The sequence below is a fragment of the Delphinus delphis genome, chromosome 4 (assembly GCF_949987515.2).
Source record: "Delphinus delphis chromosome 4, mDelDel1.2, whole genome shotgun sequence".
NCBI classification, from domain to species: Eukaryota; Metazoa; Chordata; class Mammalia; order Artiodactyla; family Delphinidae; genus Delphinus; species Delphinus delphis.
In genome coordinates, this window is record NC_082686.1 from 74084393 (window position 1) to 74107282 (window position 22890).

Here is a 22890-nt window from a genome sequence, read left to right on the forward strand (position 1 = left end):
GGTAGAAGTTGGGGATATAATTATCGAGTCTCTTGATATCATTACAATTACTGTGCCGCCTGCACTTCCTGCCGCAATGACTGCTGGCATTGTGTATGCCCAAAGAAGACTGAAAAAAGTGGGCATTTTCTGTATCAGTCCCCAAAGGATAAACATCTGTGGACAACTGAATCTTGTTTGCTTTGACAAGGTTGGTTCAATGTCAATAATCATTGTCAAAGGTCACTTTGTAGCTTTTTAAGTCTAAAGTATTTAGATTAATGGTTTCTGTATTCTTTATCATCTAATTTGCACACGTTTTAAAAGAAATGTTCTTCTCATTTTTCTCTTTTAACTTATTTGGCACATGCATCATTTTTGTATTATTTCTTCTCATTATTTTTTCTATTTTTAATACTTTGGATATTGCTTATTTGCCCAGATCTACCATTCATATCCAGAATTATGCCTTATAGTAGTAGTAGTAAAATTTATCTGCTCTTTCACCTTTTTAACAGAATAGGCTCTATACAGATATAGTTACTGGAATGTTATTGCTGTAAAGTATATACATTTAGTGTTTGCTCTATGATTTCATTGAATGTGTTACAAAATTATGAAAGACACTGATTATATGATTTTATGTGAAAATGACAAATTTTGTACCTGTGTGAAATATACCTTGCCTCTTACAAAGGGTTCTTCTTTCCTCACCTGAAATTAGTTTTCCTAAAAGTTTAGAGAATTAAACCTTGGTCAGAAAACTTTCCATCTGTCTCTTCTGGGTGACTAACATGATAAGAATTTGATTTTTGTGCATCTTCATTATTAAAGAAAAAAATATGAGATGTATTTTATTAAGAGAAAAAAAAAGTCATATCCCATGACTGTGTTTTATATGAATCTGTTCAGAAAATTTTACTTAAAATTTTGCTTAATCTTTTTTGGAAATGTTTTTAAAATTTTTAAGCAGACACAAAAGTGGAGAAAAAGATGCAAGTATAATAAATCCTCGTTTGCCCATTATCCAACTTAAACAGTTACCAACATTTTGTCAGTCTTATTTCACTATCCCCTCATTTTGAAGGTGGCAGCATCAGATATGTTATTTCATCCATATACTTCGGTATATAGCTCTAGAAGATAATGTTTTAACAGAACTTACCACACTACCATTATCACTGCTTACTACACTTAACAAAATTAACAGTTCCTTAGTATTACCTAATATCCAATTCATATTCAGGTTGCTCTGCCTTTCTCAAAAATATCTCAAATTTTTACAATTTGTGTTTTCAGCCAGAATCCAAATAAGGATTTCATTAGTTATAATTAATCTGTGACCATTGCTTTTCTTGCCTCTCTTTCCCAGTCATCTTATTGAGGAAACCAGGTTATTTATATCCTGAATTTGCCTAATTGCACCTCTTGATGTCATTTAACTTGTTGCTCTTCCCTTTTTTGGCTCCCTATGCCCTAATCTCCCCATCTTGTGTTGGCATCCTTCATTGATTGATAGGTCGATTGGTGCATTGTTCCACCATTTAATACTATAAGTACATAAGTATACTATTCCACACATATCTCCCCCTACCCCGCCCCACCCACAAAGAGGAACCGCACCATAGGGAGTGTTCTGCACACTTTTCCTCACTTTTTGTCCTGCAAGTTACTCTGTTAGTACATGCACAGAGATCTTACTTATCCCCCTCCCCATCTTATAGCTGTATTGTACTCCATTATGTAGTTGCAGCATAGCTTTTCATGATTTTGTAAATGTGTGCTTTTTTTTTTTTTTTTTTTTTAAAGACTGGAACTCTTACTGAAGATGGTTTAGATCTTTGGGGGATTCAACGAGTGGAAAATACACGGTAATTATTAGCTAGACTTGATCATTTATTTTAGTTAATTTTAATAAATATTTTAATATATGAAACATTCAAACATATAGAAAGTAATATTATAGCTATGTACCCACCACTAAGATTATACAGTTGACATTTTGCCATATTTGCTTCAGATCTCCTAAAAGATTTAAAACATTACAGATATTGCTAAAGTCTTAACCTATCCCTTTTTCTATCCCTACCACCATTTTGAAGTTGTATTGTTATCTTTGCATGTTTTTATATTTTTACTTCATATATATCTACCCATAAACAAGATCTGTTTATAAATAAATATACACAACTGTTATGTACTGTATGTGTTTTCCTGCTTTTTTGCCTCATAACATTGTTTTCAAGATTCATCCATGTTGATATATATAGATCCAATTTATTAATCTTAACTGTTGTTTAGTATGCTGTTATGTGATTAAACCATAATATTTGTTCTTCAGCTAAGGTACAGTTTAACTTTTTCTCCCTTTTTCCTTCCACTTTCACAGTGTCGCAATTAAAATTCTTAGGCATACAACTTCTGTGAGCATGTGGTTGAGTTTCAGTAAACCAGCTTCTTAAAAGTTTCACTGCTGGGTCATACCGCACATGCATGGCCACAGCTCTAGTAGGTACTGTCTACTTGCTCTCTAAGTGATGGTGCTAACCTACACTCTCTCCCTCAGTGGGTAAGAGACCCTGCTGCTCCATATCCTTGCTAAACTTGCCATTGTCAGACTTCTAATTTTCCCAAATGGATAGATATGAAATGGTATTTCATTGTGGCTTTGTTCAGAGTTTCTTTGGAGTTTAAGCGTATTTTCACATTTTTGGAAGGAGGGTCATTTAGCATTCTCTGTATTGTCAGTTTATATCATAATTTTTTTAATGGTGTTGTTTGTCTTTATCTTATTCACTTGGTAGAAGTCCTTTGTATTTTCTGGGTGATCATCTTTTTCAGTACTATACATTAAAAATATTTCACCAGTCTCTGTTTCATCTTTTTACTTTGTTTTTGCTGTCTTTGATGCTTAAAAGTTTTACTACTATAGCTGTGTCTATGCCACTTTTATTTTTTCTCTCTCAAAAGTCTGTGGGATTTTGGTTTATACAGTCTGAGAGACTATTGTTTGGTTCATGTCATGTCAGAGCTGTCACATCTTCTTGGTAAATAGCGTGTCACATTGTGACCTTACTTATCCCTAGTGATGCATCATGCCTTAAATTCTGTTTCATCTAATATTTGTATAGTTTTACACCAGCTTGCTCTTGCCTGATGGTTGCCGCCTATATCTTTTTTTCTATCTCTTTACTTTTCAGTCTTTACGTTCACATTTATTGCCATCGTGTTCACATTTATTGTGATTTCAGATATATTTGAAATTATTTCTACCATCCCTCACCCCAATTCCCAAACACATTTTCTCATATTTCTCTCATTTTCTCAGAATTTATACATCCTAATCTTTTACTACTTGTCCTTAAGTTATTAATATTCATATTTAGAGTCTAAAGTCCATGGGAGTCTTTATTAGTTTCTAAACCCCCAAAACCCATGCACTGTACACTACTTTTACTTTAACCTCCCTTTTTATATGTATTTGTTGCATAACATTTTATGATTATGATTTTGGTTTTATACAGTCTGCATGCAAGGATTTACCTAGGTTTACGGATACCTTTGCTAACCGTTGCTTCATGTATCCCATTCCTCTGGATTAAATTGCCATCTTCTGTAACCACATTCATTAGTAGTTCTTTGTTTCGTTCTCTCTCGTGAATGATGGTGTAACTGTATAGATTCCTAGGTTGACAGCTGTGTTCCCTCAGCACCTTGGAGGTGTTATTCCATTTCTCCTAACTTCTTCTGTTATTGCTACTGAGAAGTCTTAGTCTTCTTTAGTAATTTTTTTTCTACTTTATTTAAAAAAATACTTCTTTATGCTTGATTTCTGCAGTTTTACCATGATCTTTTTCTTTGTGCGGTACTCATTTTGCTTCTAGATTCCAAAGATTCATGCTTTTCCTAAATTCTGGAAAATTTGCAGCCTTTTTCTGTTCCATTATGGCTTTTCCCCCATTCTTTGTTTTCTCTCCATCTGGGAATCCTAACCATACCCTGGACAAGAAATTTCATTTGGTTCTTTCCAAATCTGCCTCTCCCCTTTTCCCCGCCATGGTGTCTTGTTCTTTTTCTAAGTCTGTAATTTTAAAATGCCTTCTTTGCATTCTTTCAGATTGCCATTCTATTATCTCAAGTTTATGGGATTCTAATTCGGTCTTTGTTTTGTCTGTTGAGTCGTGAGAATTGTTTCCTGGTTCATTTTTAAATTATGGACTCATCCTTAGCAGGATTTTTCTGTGAGTCTCCTTTGTGGCTGTGTTGTGGGAGCTCCTCTCTAGAGAGTTTAGACTTTGGCCAAAAGTAGTGTCAGTGGTGCCAGATAAGCTGTAATGTTACTTTCATAACTTGGGGATTTCTAGGCCAGGCAGTAACATACATTCAAGCCCAAATGCCATCCTGAGTAGCGTAATGGTTTAGAGTTTACGTACTGACACCAGACCTCTTGTGTTTGAATCCTTGCTTTGCCACTTATATGCTGTGACTTGGCAAGTCACTTAAGCACTCTGCTTCGGTTTTCTCATCTGTAAAATGGGGATAATAAAACACCTTCCTGTGGTATAAGGATGAGAGGAGTCAAATAAATTTAAAGTTCTCGGAACAGTGCCTAATGCATAGTAAATATGTTATATAGATATTAACTGTTTTCTTGAATTTTGGGTGGGGGAAAAGAGGTAAGCTTATTCTTAGTTATGCCTTTGTCTGTGGGTAAATTTTTTCTAGTATACTCTTTTTCCAAGGGTGTAGCTCTTCCAGAGCACTGGCTGTCTTAGGTGAGAGGGATATTCTCCGTTCCAACTCCCCACTTTGTATGTGGCCACAACTTTGTCTCCTGTTCCCCGTGTGGTTATTAAAACCCAAGGCCTTAAGGGTACTGAGATGGCTCTCCTCCCTCTTCCTTTTCCCCCAGACAGTCACAGCATCTGTTTAAGGTCACACCCCTCTGGTTTTCCTTTCACTGTTCCTGGCACTTGAAATTTTCCTTTTCTTTCTTATGAGCCCAGTTTTGCATTTGAAAGGTAATGGCGTTACACATTCATTTTATGTTTTTACAAGAGAGTTTTTATGTGTTCTAATTTGCCATGTGTCCATAGGCAGGAGTTTTAATTATTGTTTAGTATGTAGCATTTTCTATACTGTTAATGTCTGGTCTAGTTACTCAGAATCTAAGGTAATAGTGTATTTTAGTCATGTATAATAATTTTCATGGAAGAAAATGTTTTTGAATGTCAAAATCTATAGTGAAAATTAATACATGCATAAATGCAAACATTTTATTTCTACTTTTTAAAATAATAAAACCTGAAAAGTCCTGTTAGACTATTGTCTTCAGTCTTGGGATTTATGAATCTAATTCAGTGAATTTTCTATATAGTTTTCTTTTGCCAGAAGAAAAGGTTTGCAATGAGATGTTGGTAAAGTCTCAGTTTGTCGCTTGTATGGCTACTTGTCATTCACTTACAAAAATTGAAGGAGTGCTTTCTGGCGATCCACTTGATTTGAAGATGTTTGAAGCCATTGGATGGGTAAGTTCAGTGTTTTAAAGTACAATTAATTAACTTTAGGAAAATAGTAAAAATTAACTTGCAAAGAATTGTTTCTTCACATTGTTTTGACAGTGGTCTGTCTTATACCATAAAAGGAACTATGTAATTTCTTTTTTTTAATTAATTTATTTATTTTTAAAAATTTGTTTATTTTGGCTGCATTGGGTCTTTGTTGCTGCGCATGGGCTTTCTCCAGCTGCGGCGAGCGGGGGCCACTCTTCATTGCGGTGTGCGGGCTTCTCATTGCGGCGGCTTCTCTTGTTGCAGAGCACAGGCTCCAGGCACGTGGGCTTCAGTAGTTGTGGCTCACGGGCTCCACAGTGCAGGCTCAGTAGTTGTGGCTCACAGGCTTAGTTGCTCCATGGCATGTGGGATCTTCCCGGACCAGGGATAGAACCCGTGTCCCCTGCATTGGCAGGCAGATTCCCATCCACTGCGCCACCAGGGAAGCCCTGTAATTTCTAAAGTTACATCGCTGGAGAGATATTTATAATTGTCTAAAAAGTCTGTTTTAGTAAAATTGACTCATTCAAACGACCTTTAATAGAGGATGACCTGCTCAGGGCCCCGCTTCATGTTTACAAGAGAAAGCAGGTATCAGTATCTTGAGGCAGTAGGTCTAAGTCAGTAAGAAGATCTCAGTGACACAGTTCGTTGGGCATAGGGCAGAAGTATAGAGTGGGCATGTGTCTTCAGTGCTCTTTTGTCCCCATCCATGTACTACTTCCTGTGTCCTTACTCTCACACACGCACACACGCCTGCGCAGAGGTTTCTGTCTGTTCACTTCTTTCTGTTTGTTTTGTCCTTGATTATTTTAATTTCTGAGTGCTCGCTTGTGTTCTCTGGTTCGTTTTCTCTGTTCTTCTTTTATAGATGTAATAATAGTTTGTTTTTAAAGTTCCTTTCTTGCTTCTGAATTTTTAATTTTCTCTGGGTCAGGTTTTCTTCCCCCGCTTCCTATATTAATCTTCTCCTTTATGCTTTTAGAAAAAATTGAGGTGTCATTGACATCTCCTTCATGCTTTTGGTTTTCATTATGCATCTTGATGGTACTTTTATATTTAAGAATGAGGGTCTGATTTGATAGTTCTGGGTAGCTGCAACAAGGTTTTCATCCTTGTTCATATGTATGTTGGTCTGTTTGCCTGAGAAGTGTCTTCCCTGAATGGGAAGGCTGACTGGGGGAGCCTGTTGTGTACTGAGGGTGGGGCCCCTTCAGCAGGCATTCTTCAGTTTCAGGGGAGCAGAAGTAGTCTTTAGGTTGCTTTCCCCACCCACTCCCCCAATGCTTGCACATGCAGTTCTCTGGAATGCTGCCCCTCATATTAGCAGCCCTTCCTCCTCTCAGGTAGGTAGTTCGTATCTGTAGAGCATGACTCTGGGTTTTTTGGGGGGTTTTTTTGTTTCTTTTTGCTTTGCTCAGCTATTCTGGCTGATAAGAAATGTTCCCACCTCTCCTGTATGTCCTTTTGTGTTTATTCTGGGCTACTATTTCCTTCATTGCTGTATCCATCAATATGTTTCAGTCTCCTTGCTTTGCTTTCTGTTTACTTTTACAGGGTTGTTTCTTTTTGTGTGTTTTGTTAGTATTTTGAAAGGGAGGGAGATGAGTGAAGAAGTACTCTGCCACTTTCTGAAAGCCCACAGTAAATACTCATTAAATTTAATTCCTTAAAGGAGACCCACTTCATTTATAAGGAGTAGAACAAAGTACAGCTGATTCATCTCTGATATTCTCTAAAGCCGTTCTCCAACTGAATAGATTTTCAGTAGATTTTTTGTTCTGTATGTGAATCTTTCAAAAAGTGGGTTTAAATAAGTAAGTTTGTATAATAGCATGCTTTTTTGACTCTGAGATGCTTTGATGCTTGATCTTACCACAGAGTATCTATGGAATGTTTTTACATAACTGGGCACTACTATTATTTTATGTGATTAATACCATGTAAGGTGTTAAAATGTTTCTTAAGAACTGTGTAAATTGGACACAGCTCTCTTCCCCTTCATTTTCCCGTTGATGATTCCTTCACTTATAGAGCCAAATTAGTTGTATTGTCATGTGCGTGTATTTAATACAAGTTTTTGATAGAATTTTTCACCAGAAATATTTTAAAATTAAATTTCAAGGAGTTAGGATAGTAGTACTTTAATTAGACATATTCAAGGTGGGGAAACTAAATTCACATCTTTGTTCCTCAGAGTGCTCTTGACCCAGTGGTTCTGCTAACCGTATCTGAGTTCCACATATTTTTGAATCCTCTTCTGTTGGCAGAAAGGAATCCCTGGATGATAGACTGACAATTTTTGGAACTGCAAGGACCTTCTTTATCTTGCAGAAGTAGTCTTTAAACTCAACTGGTTGTAGGAGCAAAATTAGAGAAGTTTTTCTCTATTTCTTTACTAATCTCTGTCTTCCCTCTGCCATGAGTTGCTAGGACTTTAACTAACTAGCTTTGTTTATATATTGTTTTACTTTTTTTTTTTTAACTTAACTGAAGATAGCCGTAATGTTTCATTTTAAAATGGAACCAGTGAATTGAATTTATGAATTTCATGGATCAATACTTTGAATATTTTCCTTTCAGATTCTGGAAGAAGCAACTGAAGAGGAAACAGCACTTCATAATCGAATTATGCCCACTGTGGTTCGTCCCCCAAAACAGCTGCTTCCTGAATCTACACCTGCAGGAAACCAAGAAATGGTGCAGAATTGTTTTAAGCTAGATAATACTGTTGGTGCTCACATTTTGTCCTCATTTTAAAATATTGCTGGAAGATGAAGTCACATGTCCTTTTTCTAACTCTAATAGAGATATGAATATGTTTACTGCATTTATCAGAAACTACACCTGGTGTGTTGCAGGCCTTCCGTGTAAAACATTGAGATTCAATTCTCAGTACTATTACTTTTTTCCTATATACTGAGTGGCTTAGTGCCTTGTGATTTAGATGCATGGTGGTTAAGACTTTTAAATTGCATCTGTATTCCTGGGACTTAATAAAAATAATATGTGAAAGGCTTTATTTTTAGGGTAATTTTTAAATATGTTCCTATTAGTTTATGTTAGAACTTAATATTTTAATATTTCTAGGATAGCAGAATGTTTTAAAATACTCAAGAATATACTTTTTTAAGAAATGGGAGGTGGTAAAGAAGCAATCTTAAAACCTGACTTTGAAATACTCCGAATTCCTTACTGTTTTCCAAATAATGTTTTGTGGATGTGTAGTTAAAATTTTTTTAGCTTGAGTGTGTTAATGGACTTAATTTATACTATTACTTTATTCTTTTCGTCTTGTTTTATTTTTAGGAGCTGTTTGAACTTCCAGTAAGTGAAGAATGTTTACTTGTTACCTAAGTATATCTTTTAAAAAAATTTTTTTTTAAAATTGAGGTATAGTAGATATACTTGTGTATCTGTTTTAATTCTTAAAAAATAATAAATGGTTTGTGCATCTTTTGAAATTACGTAGGCTATTTATGAGATAGGAATTGTTCGCCAGTTCCCATTTTCTTCTGCTTTGCAACGTATGAGTGTGGTTGCGAGGGTGCTAGGGGACAGGAAGATGGACGCCTACGTGAAAGGGGCGCCGGAGGTCATTGCCAGTCTTTGTAAACCTGAAACAGGTAAGGAAGCAGCTAGGCTTTGAGTGAGATTCTGTTATTTGTGTAAGCTTGTAGTCACAATCCTACTAATGACCTTTATTTTCTCCTTCTTAAAAGTTCCTGTTGATTTTGAAAAAGTTTTAGAAAATTACACCAAACAGGGCTTCCGTGTGATTGCTCTTGCACACAGAAAATTGGAGTCAAAACTGACATGGCATAAAGTGCAGAATATTAGCAGGTAAGGTTGGTGAATGGTTTTTCTACAGCTTTTCCAATAAAGCATCACTTATGTTTATAAAAGTCTTGTACAATAATTTATATTCAATTACTATTTATTTATTAAATATTTATTGGATATATGCAAATATGTAACAGTTCAATGTTTGTTTTAGGCAGTTGAGATAAAAGTACAACTCTCTGGAACTACTTTTATTTTTTTAAAGCTACCTTACCTTTAAAATATTTATTTATTTATTTTTTGGCCGTGTTGGGTCTTCGTTGCTGCGCGCGGGCTTTCTCTAGTTGTGGCGAACGGGGGCTACTCTTCGTTGTGGTGTGCAGGCTTCTCATCATGGTGGCTTCTCTTGTTGGGGAGCACAGGCTCTAGGCACACGGGCTCAGTAGTTGTGGCTTGCGGGCTCTAGAGCGCAGGCTCAGTAGTTGTGAGAACAGGCTTTGTTACTCTGTGGCATGTGGGATCTTCCCAGACCAGGGCTTGAACCTGTGTCTCCTGCATTGGCAGGCGGGTTCTTAACCACTGCGCTACCAGGGAAGTCCCTCTGGAACTACTTTTAGTTTATTTGTTAGATATTTATTGAGTGCCTGCTATGTGTCAGGCATGTTTTAGGAACATAATTATGTTTTTGGTAAACATAATTCTACAGAAGTTTATTTTTCCCCAGTGATCTACAGTTACTCCTTGGTATTTGTAGGGGATTGGCTCCAGGACCTGCCTCACGGATTCAACTGTGAATTTTGTAGTACTGTAGTATTTATTGAAAAAAATCTGTGTGTAAGTGGACCCACACAGTTCAAACTTGTGTTGTTCAAGGGTCACCCGTACTTGCTTTTGCCCAGTAGCTGAAACCAAGTATCATGAGTCACAATAACCACACCCTCCCACCCTCACCCGCAAAGGTCAGATGGCCATTACCAGTGTCACGTTTACTTCCAGTTATAGCTATGGGTTTCACATTCAAGGATTGTCACTTTTACTATAACTGATAACAGACCGACCTTTTGAAGATAACACTTTTGTTTAGGAATATTTCACGGGGTACCTAGCATTTTGTAAGCAGAAAGAAATATTTATTGGCTATCCTGCTAATTCTGCCTATCAAACAGACTTTTCTTCTCACATCCCTGCCCTGCTGCCATTGTCTCTAATTCAGGGACTCAGCTCTTTAGTCCAGTCTTTCCTATATCTAATCTGTGTACCACACTATATCTACAGAGAGCTCTTTAACATTCAAATCTAATACTAGTCTTCTACCTGGAATTCTTATAAATAGCTCCCCATCATCTACTGGCGGAGTTCACAAGCAAGAATATGAATCAGGAAATAAACAACAGAATACATACTTAGTTAAAAAAAAAAAGTAAATGATTCAAACAGCTAATTATCAGAAAAAGACATGCAAATGGCCACTGAACACATGAAAGTGATAAGACACTTCAGTCTTGGGGAACTACAGAATTAAACCACAGCAAGACATGACTTCTTTCTTAAGGTTTACAGAATTGAAAAGATTGATGATATCAAGTGTTAGAGAAGGCTTGAGAAAATTTTAACAACATACTGCTACTGCACTATTGTAAATAACATGCATAGTACCGATCAAAATCTCAACTTGCTTATACAATTTGACCCAGCAAGTGCAGTTCTAGGAATCCAGCCTAAAGAAATATTTCTATGTGAGCATAAGGTTCAAATTTAAATAGTATAAATAACATGATATGATAGTGGTTAAATCCTGAAGTATTAATACTTCTGTTAATTATTCTAAGCGCATTATGTGAAAAGGGTAGGACAGTGTTTATAGTACAATCCTGTTTTTCTGGATGAGGACTAAAGGAGTGGAGTGGATAGCCAAATAATAACTAAAAGTAAAAACAACTTTAGGAATTCTACCTATTAAAACAGAATACTGGGGGAATTTGGTCTAAGCAGGGACGTTTAAAAAAAAAAAAAAAAGACAGCGGCAACCAAATGATCTGATGCATGCATACGTGTGATTGGGAGCCACACGTGTAAAATATCATACCCTAATTCCTACGAAGGGAACATGAAGGGTTGTCTTTCTCTACGGTTTTGCCTTTTACCACCTCTCCTCCCCCACCTTAAAGACTGAGAACTGAGTTGCCTATGGTTCTTGAGCCTGTCTTTCAGGCATCCTTCTGTGCCTTGGACAGGCTGTTCCGTCTGTGCAGAATACCCTACCCTCCCTATCAACCCTTCTCTCTCTCTACTCCCCTTCCTCATCTTTCAACCAGGATCTTCTCTGTGTTTCCATTCTACCTGTAGGAACAGGTTTTGGCATTTCTCTTACAGCTTGAACCTGTTTATCTTGAATTGAATATTGCACTGTTCATTAACTAGAGGGCAAGATTTCCATGACCTGTATCATTCCTAGGAGAGTTAGGAAACCAGCTGCAGCCAGAAACTAGAACCTCAGAGGAAAATGGTTACAGAGCTTTGACCCAGTAGTTTCACATCGGTATAGCTTTGTGCTTTGAATTGCATTTTCAGGCTTCAAGGCTTATTTCTCCTGTTACCACCAGCAGGATAATTCATATTAAGTTTTCTAACTATTCTTTTAATATCTTTACCACTCGTTGTGTAATTATATAATTTCAAAGATGTTTAGATTTTGTCGCTGTTTACTTAAGCACCCTTATTTTGAATTTTGTGTAGAAAAACCATTTGGTTATTGCAAGTCTGAAATTTTGGCCCCTATCTTCAAACCCCATTTTCACTATTGAAAAGAATATTTCTGTGATATAATTTTGATAGCTTTAGATTTTTTAAGAATGCAGGTGTCACTGAACAGACTTCATCTCCATTGTAGTGCTGAAGCACATATTATTTTTGCATAATCCCTTTGCTTGCATGTCTGTTTCCCCACAAAAGGGTCTTGAGAGTAGAGATCATGCCTTTTCATCTTTGACCTCCCAGTGATGAGTGTACTACTTGGTGCACAGTAGATGATCAACTATTTGAAGAAATAGCATCTTGATAACTATTGAATATTAATATTCTGAAAGACCCATCTCTGGATCCTGAGTAGATCTCATTGTTGGACTACTAATAGTTTTTGTATCACGCTTCCAGCATCAAGAATTTGATCAAGAGTTTTATAAAATTCCTCAAAGACTTGATAATGAATCCAGTATAACTATTGAATGTGCCTGTGTACAGTTTTTCCTTTTCTCTTAACATTTAAATTAGAGTATATTCGATGGGGAACGGTAAAAAATAGATATATTTTATGGTCATTCATTTTGTAGGTAGGATACAAGATGAATATTCCTTAGTACTAGAAGTATTTAGTGTCTTAGACAAAGGTATACATTTCCTAAGGATCTTTATATGCCCATGTTTCAAGGGTAAAATTTAATTTCAAAATGTATTTCTTGGGAATTGTTTTTTCAGATTTAAGTTCATTGAGATTGAACTCAAACTTATACATTTATGGTTTATTCAGCATATAAAATGTTTTAATGTATAATTTTTGGCTATTTTAAATTGCCTTATCAACATAAAATGAACAAATACTTGTTCTCTTGACTAAATCATTATGTTAAAATTTCTTTTTCTGCAGAGATGCCATTGAGAACAACATGGATTTTATGGGATTAATTATAATGCAGAACAAATTAAAGCGAGAAACCCCTGCAGTACTTGAAGATTTGCATAAAGCCAACATTCGCACTGTCATGGTCACAGGTTAGACTTTATAAAAGGACACAGAAAAAAATCGAGTATGACTCTTAGAGTTCAGGTTATCTAATATTGAGGAATGATGAGTTAGTTATAAAAGCATACTTATTACTGTTGATATATAGCTCCATCTAATACCACACTATTATCCTATAACTCAGGTAATTAAATTTATTATATAGTTGCTCCATCTTACATTGCCCTATTTCAGCTCTGAATACTTTTCCAAGATAGAGGACAACTTTACAATACACTTTGGAGGTCTAGCAAATCTGTATATAAGTATAATACAGTAGTGAAAGGCACACTGTAAATATTTAACTGCTCTTTTTTGTTATCTCTCTTTAATCATATATTTCTTATAGCAGTTGTTTTACTCTGCCTTGTGTTAGTTATTTGTAGATTTGTTTTCTCTATTAGAATATAAGATTCTTGAGGGTTAAGAATATGATTTACTTATTTTGAGACTGTCTGTAATTTTTAGAACTGTGCCACATACATGGAAAATGATTAATAGATATTTGTTATAATTATATTTTTATATATAAGATAGTACATTTATCATTGTTTGTGTGTAACAGTGAAAAGAGCCATTTTTTGGTTTCTTTCTTGACTGCTACATCTAAATGATTCTCCTGGTGTTTATCATACTGTTATGATCAACAGTTTATCATACTGTGGATAATATTAGATAATTCCTTTCTTAGTCATATGAAATTGTGGCAGCTCTTAAAGTGTTTTTTTCTTAGCAAATAATCACATTTAAGATATTCACTTTATGGCATTTACGTGTACAGTAAGACATATGGAAAAAGCTTGTGTACATTTTTATGTTTTAGACTCTGAGATCCATCTAATACCATACTTATTACCAGATAGCTCAAGTAACCAAGTTTATTAGCATCCCAGCAGTTCTTGGTTCTCATGATCCTGCTTCAGAGCACTTTGTCTGTATCACTGGCCCTTGTTTTCCTGCCCCGGACAGAATATGGCATTGTGTCTCAAGGATCTGTCAGGTCATAGGAAGACACGCTTGGAAATAGTGTGTGGGAATTGAAGGAAGAGACAATCGTGCCCTTCCATTCTGGTAGCAGTGGGCTCCCCAGACCTTTGCCTGCTTCTCCTGTACATCTGCATTTTCCTCTCTTGATCTTGTCTTTACAGTGTCTTTAGTTCTTTCCTTTCGTGACTGAGAAGTTGTCTATCTTGCTTCTCTTTATATCTTATAAAGATTGTATTCTTGTTACTTTGCTTATCTTTTTGTTTTGTGTAATCTTACTTTTGTAACTCAGTTTTTTCTGTGATGCTACTCTCATATTCTTGAACAGATTACCAGTCACTCCCAGGTTATTTCAACAATATTTATTGAGCACTGTGCCAGGCGTTGAATGGGTACCACTAGTCCATGACTCAGAAAGATTGAGACTGTATTTGTCTTTAAAAATTGTGGGTGAGAATGTTCTGAATATTTAGTATCTATGTGCTTTTGAATTATTTGAGGCTTCTTTTGATATATATATATATCCTGATTTTATTATTTTTAAACTCCAAGAGTAAGGACCTACATTGACTTCATTTTGCCCAGCCCAGTAATGGGGACTGTAGTAGATTCTCAGTTAAGATTCTTGTTGTTTAATGCATTCATGTTTCTGTTGTAATGTTAATGTATTTTCAATATTTTGAAAATTAGGTGACAACATGTTGACTGCTGTCTCTGTGGCCAGAGACTGTGGAATGATACTACCTCAGGATAAAGTTATTATTGCTGAAGCATTACCTCCAAAGGATGGGAAAGTTGCCAAGATAAATTGGCATTATGCAGACACCCTAACACAGAGTAGTGATTCATCAGCAATTGACTCAGAGGTAATATCAAGTAGAATTTTCTTTTACAAAACTTGCTTGTTTTAATTTATTCTGAAAAAATGTGCATTAAAAACACAACAAAAACTCAACAAAAACAGAAGCCTGGGCCATCTCCTCAGAGACTGATTCATTAGGACTGGGGCAGATGTAGGTCTCTCAGTGTTTAAATTTTGATATTTAGCCAAAGTTGAGAAGCACAGTTTTAAAGTATAAGAATCCCAGATACTTATCCTATTTTAAAAGTAGTGGTGAATGATGCAAGTGATCCATAATGTTTAGCTCATGGATCATTTCAAACCGAAGCTGATATTTAGCCTTCCTTAAGTTTTATTTTTTAAATAAACAATATAGACAGATTACCTTAAAACTGAATTTTCTTTTACTTTCAATAAATGTTAAACATTCAGTTGTCTTGTGTAAAACATCAAATGAAAGAATTTAGTTTTGGATCAAATATATTTAAAATAGGATTGTGTTACTTGGTTTGGCTAAATATTGTTCTGAATGTCTTATACACAGGCTATTCCAGTTAAATTGGTCCATGATAACTTAGAGGATCTTCAGGTGACTCGTTATCACTTTGCAATGAATGGAAAATCATTTTCGGTGATACTGGAACATTTTCAAGACCTTGTTCCTAAGGTTAGTGATTTGGGTTATGTATGTGTTCATACAAATACACTGTGAACAGTATTTTGAAGAAATTTATATCTTTTCCAGTTGATGCTACATGGCACTGTGTTTGCTCGTATGGCACCCGATCAGAAGACACAGTTAGTAGAAGCATTGCAAAATGTAGAGTAAGTATTGGTGGATTTTGTTTTTGTTTTGGTTTTTTTGGGGGCCCTGCTGCGAGGCATGCAGGATCTCAGTTCCCTGACCAGGGATCGAACCCGTGCCCCCTGCAGTGGAAGCACAGTGTCCTAACCACTGGATCGCCAGGGAATTCCCTGTTTTTTTTGAATTGTAGTTTTGTTTTCAAAACAAGAAAAGTAACTAATATTTCATGTATATAAACTTGTCACCTGTAAGATAGGTAAGTGCCTCTTTAAAAGAGGCTCATCTGCTTATTTATTTAGGTAAAGTACAATATCCACCATTCCTTTTCTAGGTGATATCCATGAGGATATCCTTCACTCTTGAATGATAGAAGTGATGTTATACTTTCAGTAACTAATTATGTTTCAAGTTTTTAAGGGAGAAATCTTTACTGATAGCCTTAAAAGTAAGCGTACTAAAGACTAGGCAGGCCCAATCTTTGCTCTAAACATTAGGAAACTGAGATGCCAAAATGATAAACTAATGGTTGCCCATCTTGTGACAGTACTGGAGCAGTGACCCAGGTCATTTGACTTGCAGGCTGGTGCTGTTCGCAAAGCAGCATGCCTGTGGTCATTGTAATGAAAAAATTCATTAGTCCCACTGGGGGAATCGGGGTCTGTCAGCTCTTCAAAATACTGTGTTGGAGGAAATCTTAAGTTAAAAGTTGTATGTTTTTAGAAATTAATCAAAATCTTAACATAATTTTTGTTTCTTAGTTACTTTGTTGGGATGTGCGGTGATGGGGCAAATGATTGTGGTGTAAGTATAGATTTTGTGATTTGTAGTTCTTTCTGTGGCCTAAATCACATGCACAAAACGCAAGTAATTTTATTCTTCAAACCATTAGGCTCTGAAGAGGGCACATGGAGGCATTTCCTTATCAGAGCTCGAGGCTTCGGTGGCATCTCCCTTTACCTCCAAAACTCCTAGTATTTCCTGTGTGCCAAACCTTATCAGGTAGTATACATTGAAAAACTTCCCATTATCTTTTTGTAGCTTGCTCTAAGAATATAGAAAAAAAAAAAGTCATAGAAAGTAATTTGAATTTGTTTTAATGGTATGTTAGTGTATTTGATCTATAACTCTTTAGCAACAGATTGATTGCTACTGCTCATTTCTTCCAGTTCTGCTTTGGCTAAGTTCTTTTGGTAGAAAAGTGCTTTGTTGTAACGGTTGAATGTTGATGTTCATCTGTCAAGATATAATTGTGGTTTGGAGGAGGCATTTAGAAAACTTCTGTTCACATGCCAACATTTGTTTTCACAGGGAAGGCCGTGCTGCTTTAATGACTTCCTTCTGTGTGTTTAAATTTATGGCTTTGTACAGCATTATACAGTACTTCAGTGTTACTCTACTGTATTCTGTGAGTACTGACATTGCTAACAGAGATGGTATTTAAATTAAGATATTGAGCATATATATTTCAGTTTGAATGCATCCATTAATTGTGGAACTTAAATAACTAGCATCTGTAAATATTCCTTTCGTTTACTATGTTTTGAGTAGCAAATTGAAAATCTCATTAATCTGGAATAGCATTTTCCTTAACTGTGGATTCGGCCTTGTGAATGAAAGATGATTGTATTCTTTTTTTGCCTTTAGTGCAGATTGGACATCTTTTTAAGAACTCTTCAAAATGTCAAGGTGTGACATACTTTAGAATTGCAGTTAACTTTGCTATCCATTTATAAGGAAGGGCCAGAATGAGAAAAGATGTTTCAGCTGTAGTTTTAGGACTTGTATAAACAAGTGATATCCCTAGGTACTCCATAGGTTTTGTAGTTGAAGTGATCTCACTTTAGATTTTTCTCTAAATGAACATTGGTGAGATCCCAAGGAGTCTTTGTGAAACTATCCCCTTTTACCATTTGTGGAAAGTATCAGGCGGGGTGGTGTTAGATATTAAGGAAGCTTCAGGGTACTAATTTTCAAGAATGTCTAAATTTTGTGAGTAGAAGTTTGTGTTTTCTTTTTGCCAAAAAACTTTTAAAGTTTTTATTGAATGAATTTTTTGGAGCTACTTTTTATACTAATATATTAAATTGAATTTTGCAAATATGTTATATTTCACTAATTTAAAGGCAAATCTGTTCAATTTTTAAGCATGTCCAAGTGTCATTTTGAAGTTGTCATTTAAAACCAGGGAGGAAAAATCTAATAAAACCAGGGGGAAATGGTATAAAAGTGGTGCTATAAAAATAGTTCCTGAACACTAACTATTTTAAAAAAATCCCTTCTCTAGATCTTAAGTAACCTAGGAGACTTCCAGTTTCTCTTCATTGATCTGGCAATCATTTTGGTAGTGGTATTTACAAGTGAGTATTTTGCTTTGTTACTGTTTTTAAAGCACATGAAATTCTGATGTGGCTTATTAAACTTTGGTAAATTTACATGAACAGTTGTAACACAGTGCATATCTCTCCATTTTCCCTGTAAGTATGTTCTTTTATTAGTGGTTATTTATATTTTGCCCCGTTTGTTTTATTCTTTCTCCATTTTTTTCTGAAATATTTGAGAATATGTTTATGTTATCATGACCCTTTGCCTCTGAATGTTTTAGTATATATTGCCCTAAACAAAGTCATTTTCTTATACAGCTAAACACAGTTATAATGATCAAGAAATTTAACACTGATAGAATTTTACCTAATCCATACCCATATTCAGGTTTTGTTATGTGTTCCAGTAAGGTCCCTTATACCTATTTTGCCCCCCTAGTCCAGGATCTAGTGTAGGCTCATAAATTTCATTTAGTTATCATATCTCTTTCGTCATCTTTAATCCAGAATAGTATGTCAGCCTTTTGTGGGGGGAGCTTCTTGACGTTGACATTTATGAAAGAAGATAATCCAGTTACCCGAGTTTGTCTGATGTATTCTCATTAGACTCAGGCTATGCATTCTTGGCAGGAATACCAAAGAAGTGATGCTGTGTCCTCCTGAGTACATCATATAAGGAGACAAGATGTTGATTTGTTTCAGTATTGGTGATGTTAACATCAAAATAAATAATAATGGTAATGAGATATGATCTATTTAATCAAATGAAAATTCATAAGTCCATAGTGGAAATAAATAAGTGATTGGGAGAGAAGGGAAAGCTCTTCCTTACTGTAAAATGCTAACTAATAATACAGAAGGAATGATTGGCTTATACTATGGAAAGACCCTTGTCTTACTGACATCTTAGGCCGGCTGCATCTTCACTGTGGGGGACTATTGTGTGTGTCATAGGATGCTTACCAGTATCTCTGGCCTCTACCCACTGGATGCCAATAACACTCCCCCATTTGTGACACCCAGAAATATCTCCAGACATTCCCATATGTTCTCTGGGGGCCAAAATCACTTTGGTTGAGAACCACTGAGTTTGACAGTCTTTAGTGGATGCTACAACTAGTGAATGAAAGTTGATAAGGAACAGGATTTTTACACAGTCTTAGTATCTTTCTACAAATTACTTATTAATTACAAAGAGAAAAATTAGAAACACTACAGTGGAGAAACTTGGTGGAACACCTTAATAAGCGATCAGAGCCTTTTTTTTTTATGTTACTGTTATGTTTATATATCTTCAAACCTTTGTTAATATCTTCTTAAGAGGAGGAAATATGTATTATTTTAGCTGTAGCTTTGCAATTAAAGATTCAGAAATAAACATACAAGGGTGGTGATGATATATGCTAATATTTACTATTCTTTTTACTTGTACTAGTGTTTCCTTTGATTTTCAATAGACTAATGTAAAAAGTACTCCTGAGCCATTTTTGAAAAAGCCTAAATTGTTTACTTTTACAGATTATTTAGATATGTATAGCATCTGGCTTGTTTTTTGGACATTTTTCATGCTAAATATTTGTTAGAGAAAAACAGGTTTTTTTTTTCCTAAATGTTCCCAAATGAATCTGACAGATGAATTTAGATATAAACCTTTCCTCTCTTTCTTCTCAATGTAGTGAGTTTAAATCCTGCCTGGAAGGAACTTGTGGCACAAAGACCACCTTCAGGTCTTATATCTGGGGCTCTTCTCTTCTCCGTCTTGTCTCAGATTATCATCTGCATTGGATTTCAATCTTTGGGGTTTTTTTGGGTCAAGCAGCAGACGTGGTATAAGGAATCGCATCCACATTCAGAGTAAGTTGGTCAATCCATTAAAAAGTATGTGTAAAATGTATGTAATATATATGCATGCAAAAATAAGTTTAAAATTTATGTAAAAATTGCATGCAGCTTGACTAAGCACTTAAATAATTTGGCCTGTATTTGACTTTATCTGTAGGAAGGTGGTCAGGCCAGGTCCTAATCACTACCAAGATGGGGACATTGGACCAGTTTCGTAATTTGCTGCTGAGCCTTGCTTTCCTTATCTGTAAAATAAGAAAGTTGAAATTAATCACTAGGGTCTGTTCTAAACCCAGAATGTTTGTGTTCCTAACTTCTCTATCCCCAGTTTGGGAAACGACATTTAAAACCTAAAAAAATTTAAGTAAAGCTATTAAGTGGGTCTTTTATTTGTTTATGGGCAGAGTGTTTTCCAGTTCACAAATTATGATAACATTATTTTAATCAATTACACAAGGTCTGTTTACCTTTACTATGCTAATATTACTCCCCAAATTTAAAGAATGGGGAAAGGGTTAAGTAAGAGAGGCTTATTAATTAATGAAGTTTCTTACTTTCTTGTAATTTTTTAATTGATTGGAATGTGACTAGAAAGAAAAACTGGTTTCCTTTGGGAAACATATTGTGTTTACTAATATAAAATCTTTTGTGTGTGTTTTAGTACACAGGAAGCTTTTAATACAACAGGAAGCCTATATGGGAATTCTTCACATTCGTACAATGAAACCAATCCTGATAGACATAATATAGAAAATTATGAAAATACCACAGTGTTTTTTATCTCCAGTTTTCAGTACCTCGTAGTGGCAATTGCCTTTTCAAAAGGAAAACCCTTCAGGCAACCTTGCTACAAGAATTGTAAGTTTGGCATTTATTGTGATTCCCATCCTGCTTCCCTTCTTTAAAAGTAATGCAAGAGTAGAGTTAAAACTGTCCTTTCAAAGTAAAATAGATCTTCACAAATAGAATGAACCTAGTGATTTAGATGTTTACTGTCTTGTTTTATTCTCATGGTAGCTGCCACCCTAAGTTTAAAATTAAAGCCAGCAGTTCTAAACATTCCTGGTTTTCACATCCTATTACTTCTGGCTCCAACTTTTATTTTTACAGCCCATTGCAAGGAGAGTTAGAATTAGAAGCAGGAACAGAGGTTCCTCAGTTGGAACAGTGGGTATTATACTTTCCTTCTGGGTGGTCTGCATAGCACCAGCTGTCTTTTCTCATTTTTGACACTGTTCCAGCCAGTGTTCACCTGGAATTCTTCATTTCTGTCACCTTTGCATCCACCACACTTAAGGGACCAGTAGAATGGAGGCTTGTGCCTATGTAAGCTTGTCTGCCTGTGGCAATAGGAGATAGCATATTTTGATTGATTACAATTAGGGTTTTAGGGGGGAAAAATTATTCACTGTATGTAAATTGCTAGTTTTAAAAATTTGAGACTGTACTAATTAATATATGGAATAACTTAAATTTTTTTTCACATAAAACTGTAGATTTTTGCAGTATCTTGGGATGAGTAGTAGTTATTCTTTTGCTGTAAAGAAATGCCAGTGTTCTAGTTGGCAGAATGTCAGGCCACAGGTTTTGGTGTGTTACAGGGGTGATAGCTACTCACATCTCTCTCTCATGTTAGAGTTAACAAAGCATATTCACATATGTTTTCTTATTTAGTCTTTACTTCTATCCTCTGATTTGTAGGGAAGGTTTTATTACTTTATATTTTGGACAGGTAAGACTGTTTAAAAATGTAAGTGCTGATAATAATTGAAATCTGATTTTTCTCTTTTTTAAAAAGAACTGATATTTCTTATCTAATAAATGGAGGCTGTATGACTGAGAGTCATATTAAAACCATGGGGGACAAAAAGCCTTGCATAGAAGGTTTATCACTGTACTTTTAAGAGAACTTCATAACTAAAGTTACCTTATTATAAGGTGAACTTAAAACATGTATATCAACCTTAATTATTACTTTTAGTTCAATATTTTTAAATTTTAAGGAAATACTGAGCATGCCCAGGGGTAGCTAAAACATCTATCAAAGAACAAAACTTTCTTTACATGAAGAAAACTGGTGTTCAGACTGGTTGATAATAAGTAAGACAAGCTGCACCAGGAAAGTTAATTTAGAGGTCTAAGTAAATCCACCCTATCCATACTTCTCCAATTAAGAAAGAGAAAGAGAATATTAGTTGCCTAGTTTTTAAACACATCTTTTAAGTTATTTTGGGAAACTTCCAAAAAAATTAAAGGCTCAAATATTTTGATTTCCTATTTAATTTCAAATAGATTTAAATAAGCTCAGTTGTTGATGGCTGGACTTTTTTTTTTTTAAACGTGTTAAAACTTATATTTTAGTAGAAATATAGCCACAAAACCTTTGTCTTTACTATAAGCAGCTTGTGCATGTCTGTCAGTGCATACAGAAGTGCATGCTGTCATTAAAACATGCCTCCCGGAAAATACAATAGGAACAGGAAAGTCAACATATACATACTTTGTGATTTTCACATCCTGTCTGTCTGTCTGTCTTTCTGTCATTGACGTCCCCTGATCTTGGAATGTAGTAAAGAAGGAAAAGTAGAGAAGAAAGTAAGAAATGACAGAAATAAAGTATTACTGTATAAAGTGATATACAATGTAAAGTATAAATATAGATGGAAAAGAGTGGGGAAAAGGTTAAGGCTTTCCTAGAGCTGACATTAATTAGCCTTTCCTTTTGTCCTGCACAATAGACAGTTAACAGGTCTTCACTGGGACCTGCTAGTTGCTCTTCTCAATATCTAAACAGTGTAATGTATTCAGTCTATCTTGAGGTGATTATTTTTAAGAATTAACCTCAATCTTAGGCATTTAAGGCATTATAGAGTTTTTTGCTGTCTTCTAGTGGTTCAGATTAATCTAAGTAAAACCTTATTTCAGCCTGTGGTTACCCATTTTTAACTTTAGCTTAGCCCAGTTATATTTTCTTGTTTGACTATGCTATCATTTCAGGGGCCATG

At 35.3% G+C, this 22890-nt stretch overlaps 1 protein-coding gene across 6 annotated transcripts in view; it reads left to right on the plus strand.

The window, feature by feature from the left end:
* Window positions 1-22890, plus strand: part of ATP13A3 (ATPase 13A3) — an 81538-nt gene that overhangs the window by 37613 nt on the left and 21035 nt on the right. For all 6 annotated transcript variants that reach the window (XM_060010918.1, XM_060010916.1, XM_060010921.1 and 3 more), the window contains 17 exons: window positions 2-190; window positions 1789-1850; window positions 5357-5507; window positions 8115-8231; window positions 8841-8858; window positions 9004-9157; window positions 9254-9374; window positions 12958-13082; window positions 14767-14942; window positions 15462-15584; window positions 15663-15742; window positions 16481-16523; window positions 16612-16721; window positions 17031-17127; window positions 18007-18079; window positions 19720-19897; window positions 20547-20743. In XM_060010918.1, coding sequence (XP_059866901.1) covers window positions 2-190; window positions 1789-1850; window positions 5357-5507; window positions 8115-8231; window positions 8841-8858; window positions 9004-9157; window positions 9254-9374; window positions 12958-13082; window positions 14767-14942; window positions 15462-15584; window positions 15663-15742; window positions 16481-16523; window positions 16612-16721; window positions 17031-17127; window positions 18007-18079; window positions 19720-19897; window positions 20547-20743 — 2014 coding nt within the window. The remainder of the gene's footprint in view (window position 1; window positions 191-1788; window positions 1851-5356; window positions 5508-8114; window positions 8232-8840; window positions 8859-9003; window positions 9158-9253; window positions 9375-12957; window positions 13083-14766; window positions 14943-15461; window positions 15585-15662; window positions 15743-16480; window positions 16524-16611; window positions 16722-17030; window positions 17128-18006; window positions 18080-19719; window positions 19898-20546; window positions 20744-22890) is intronic.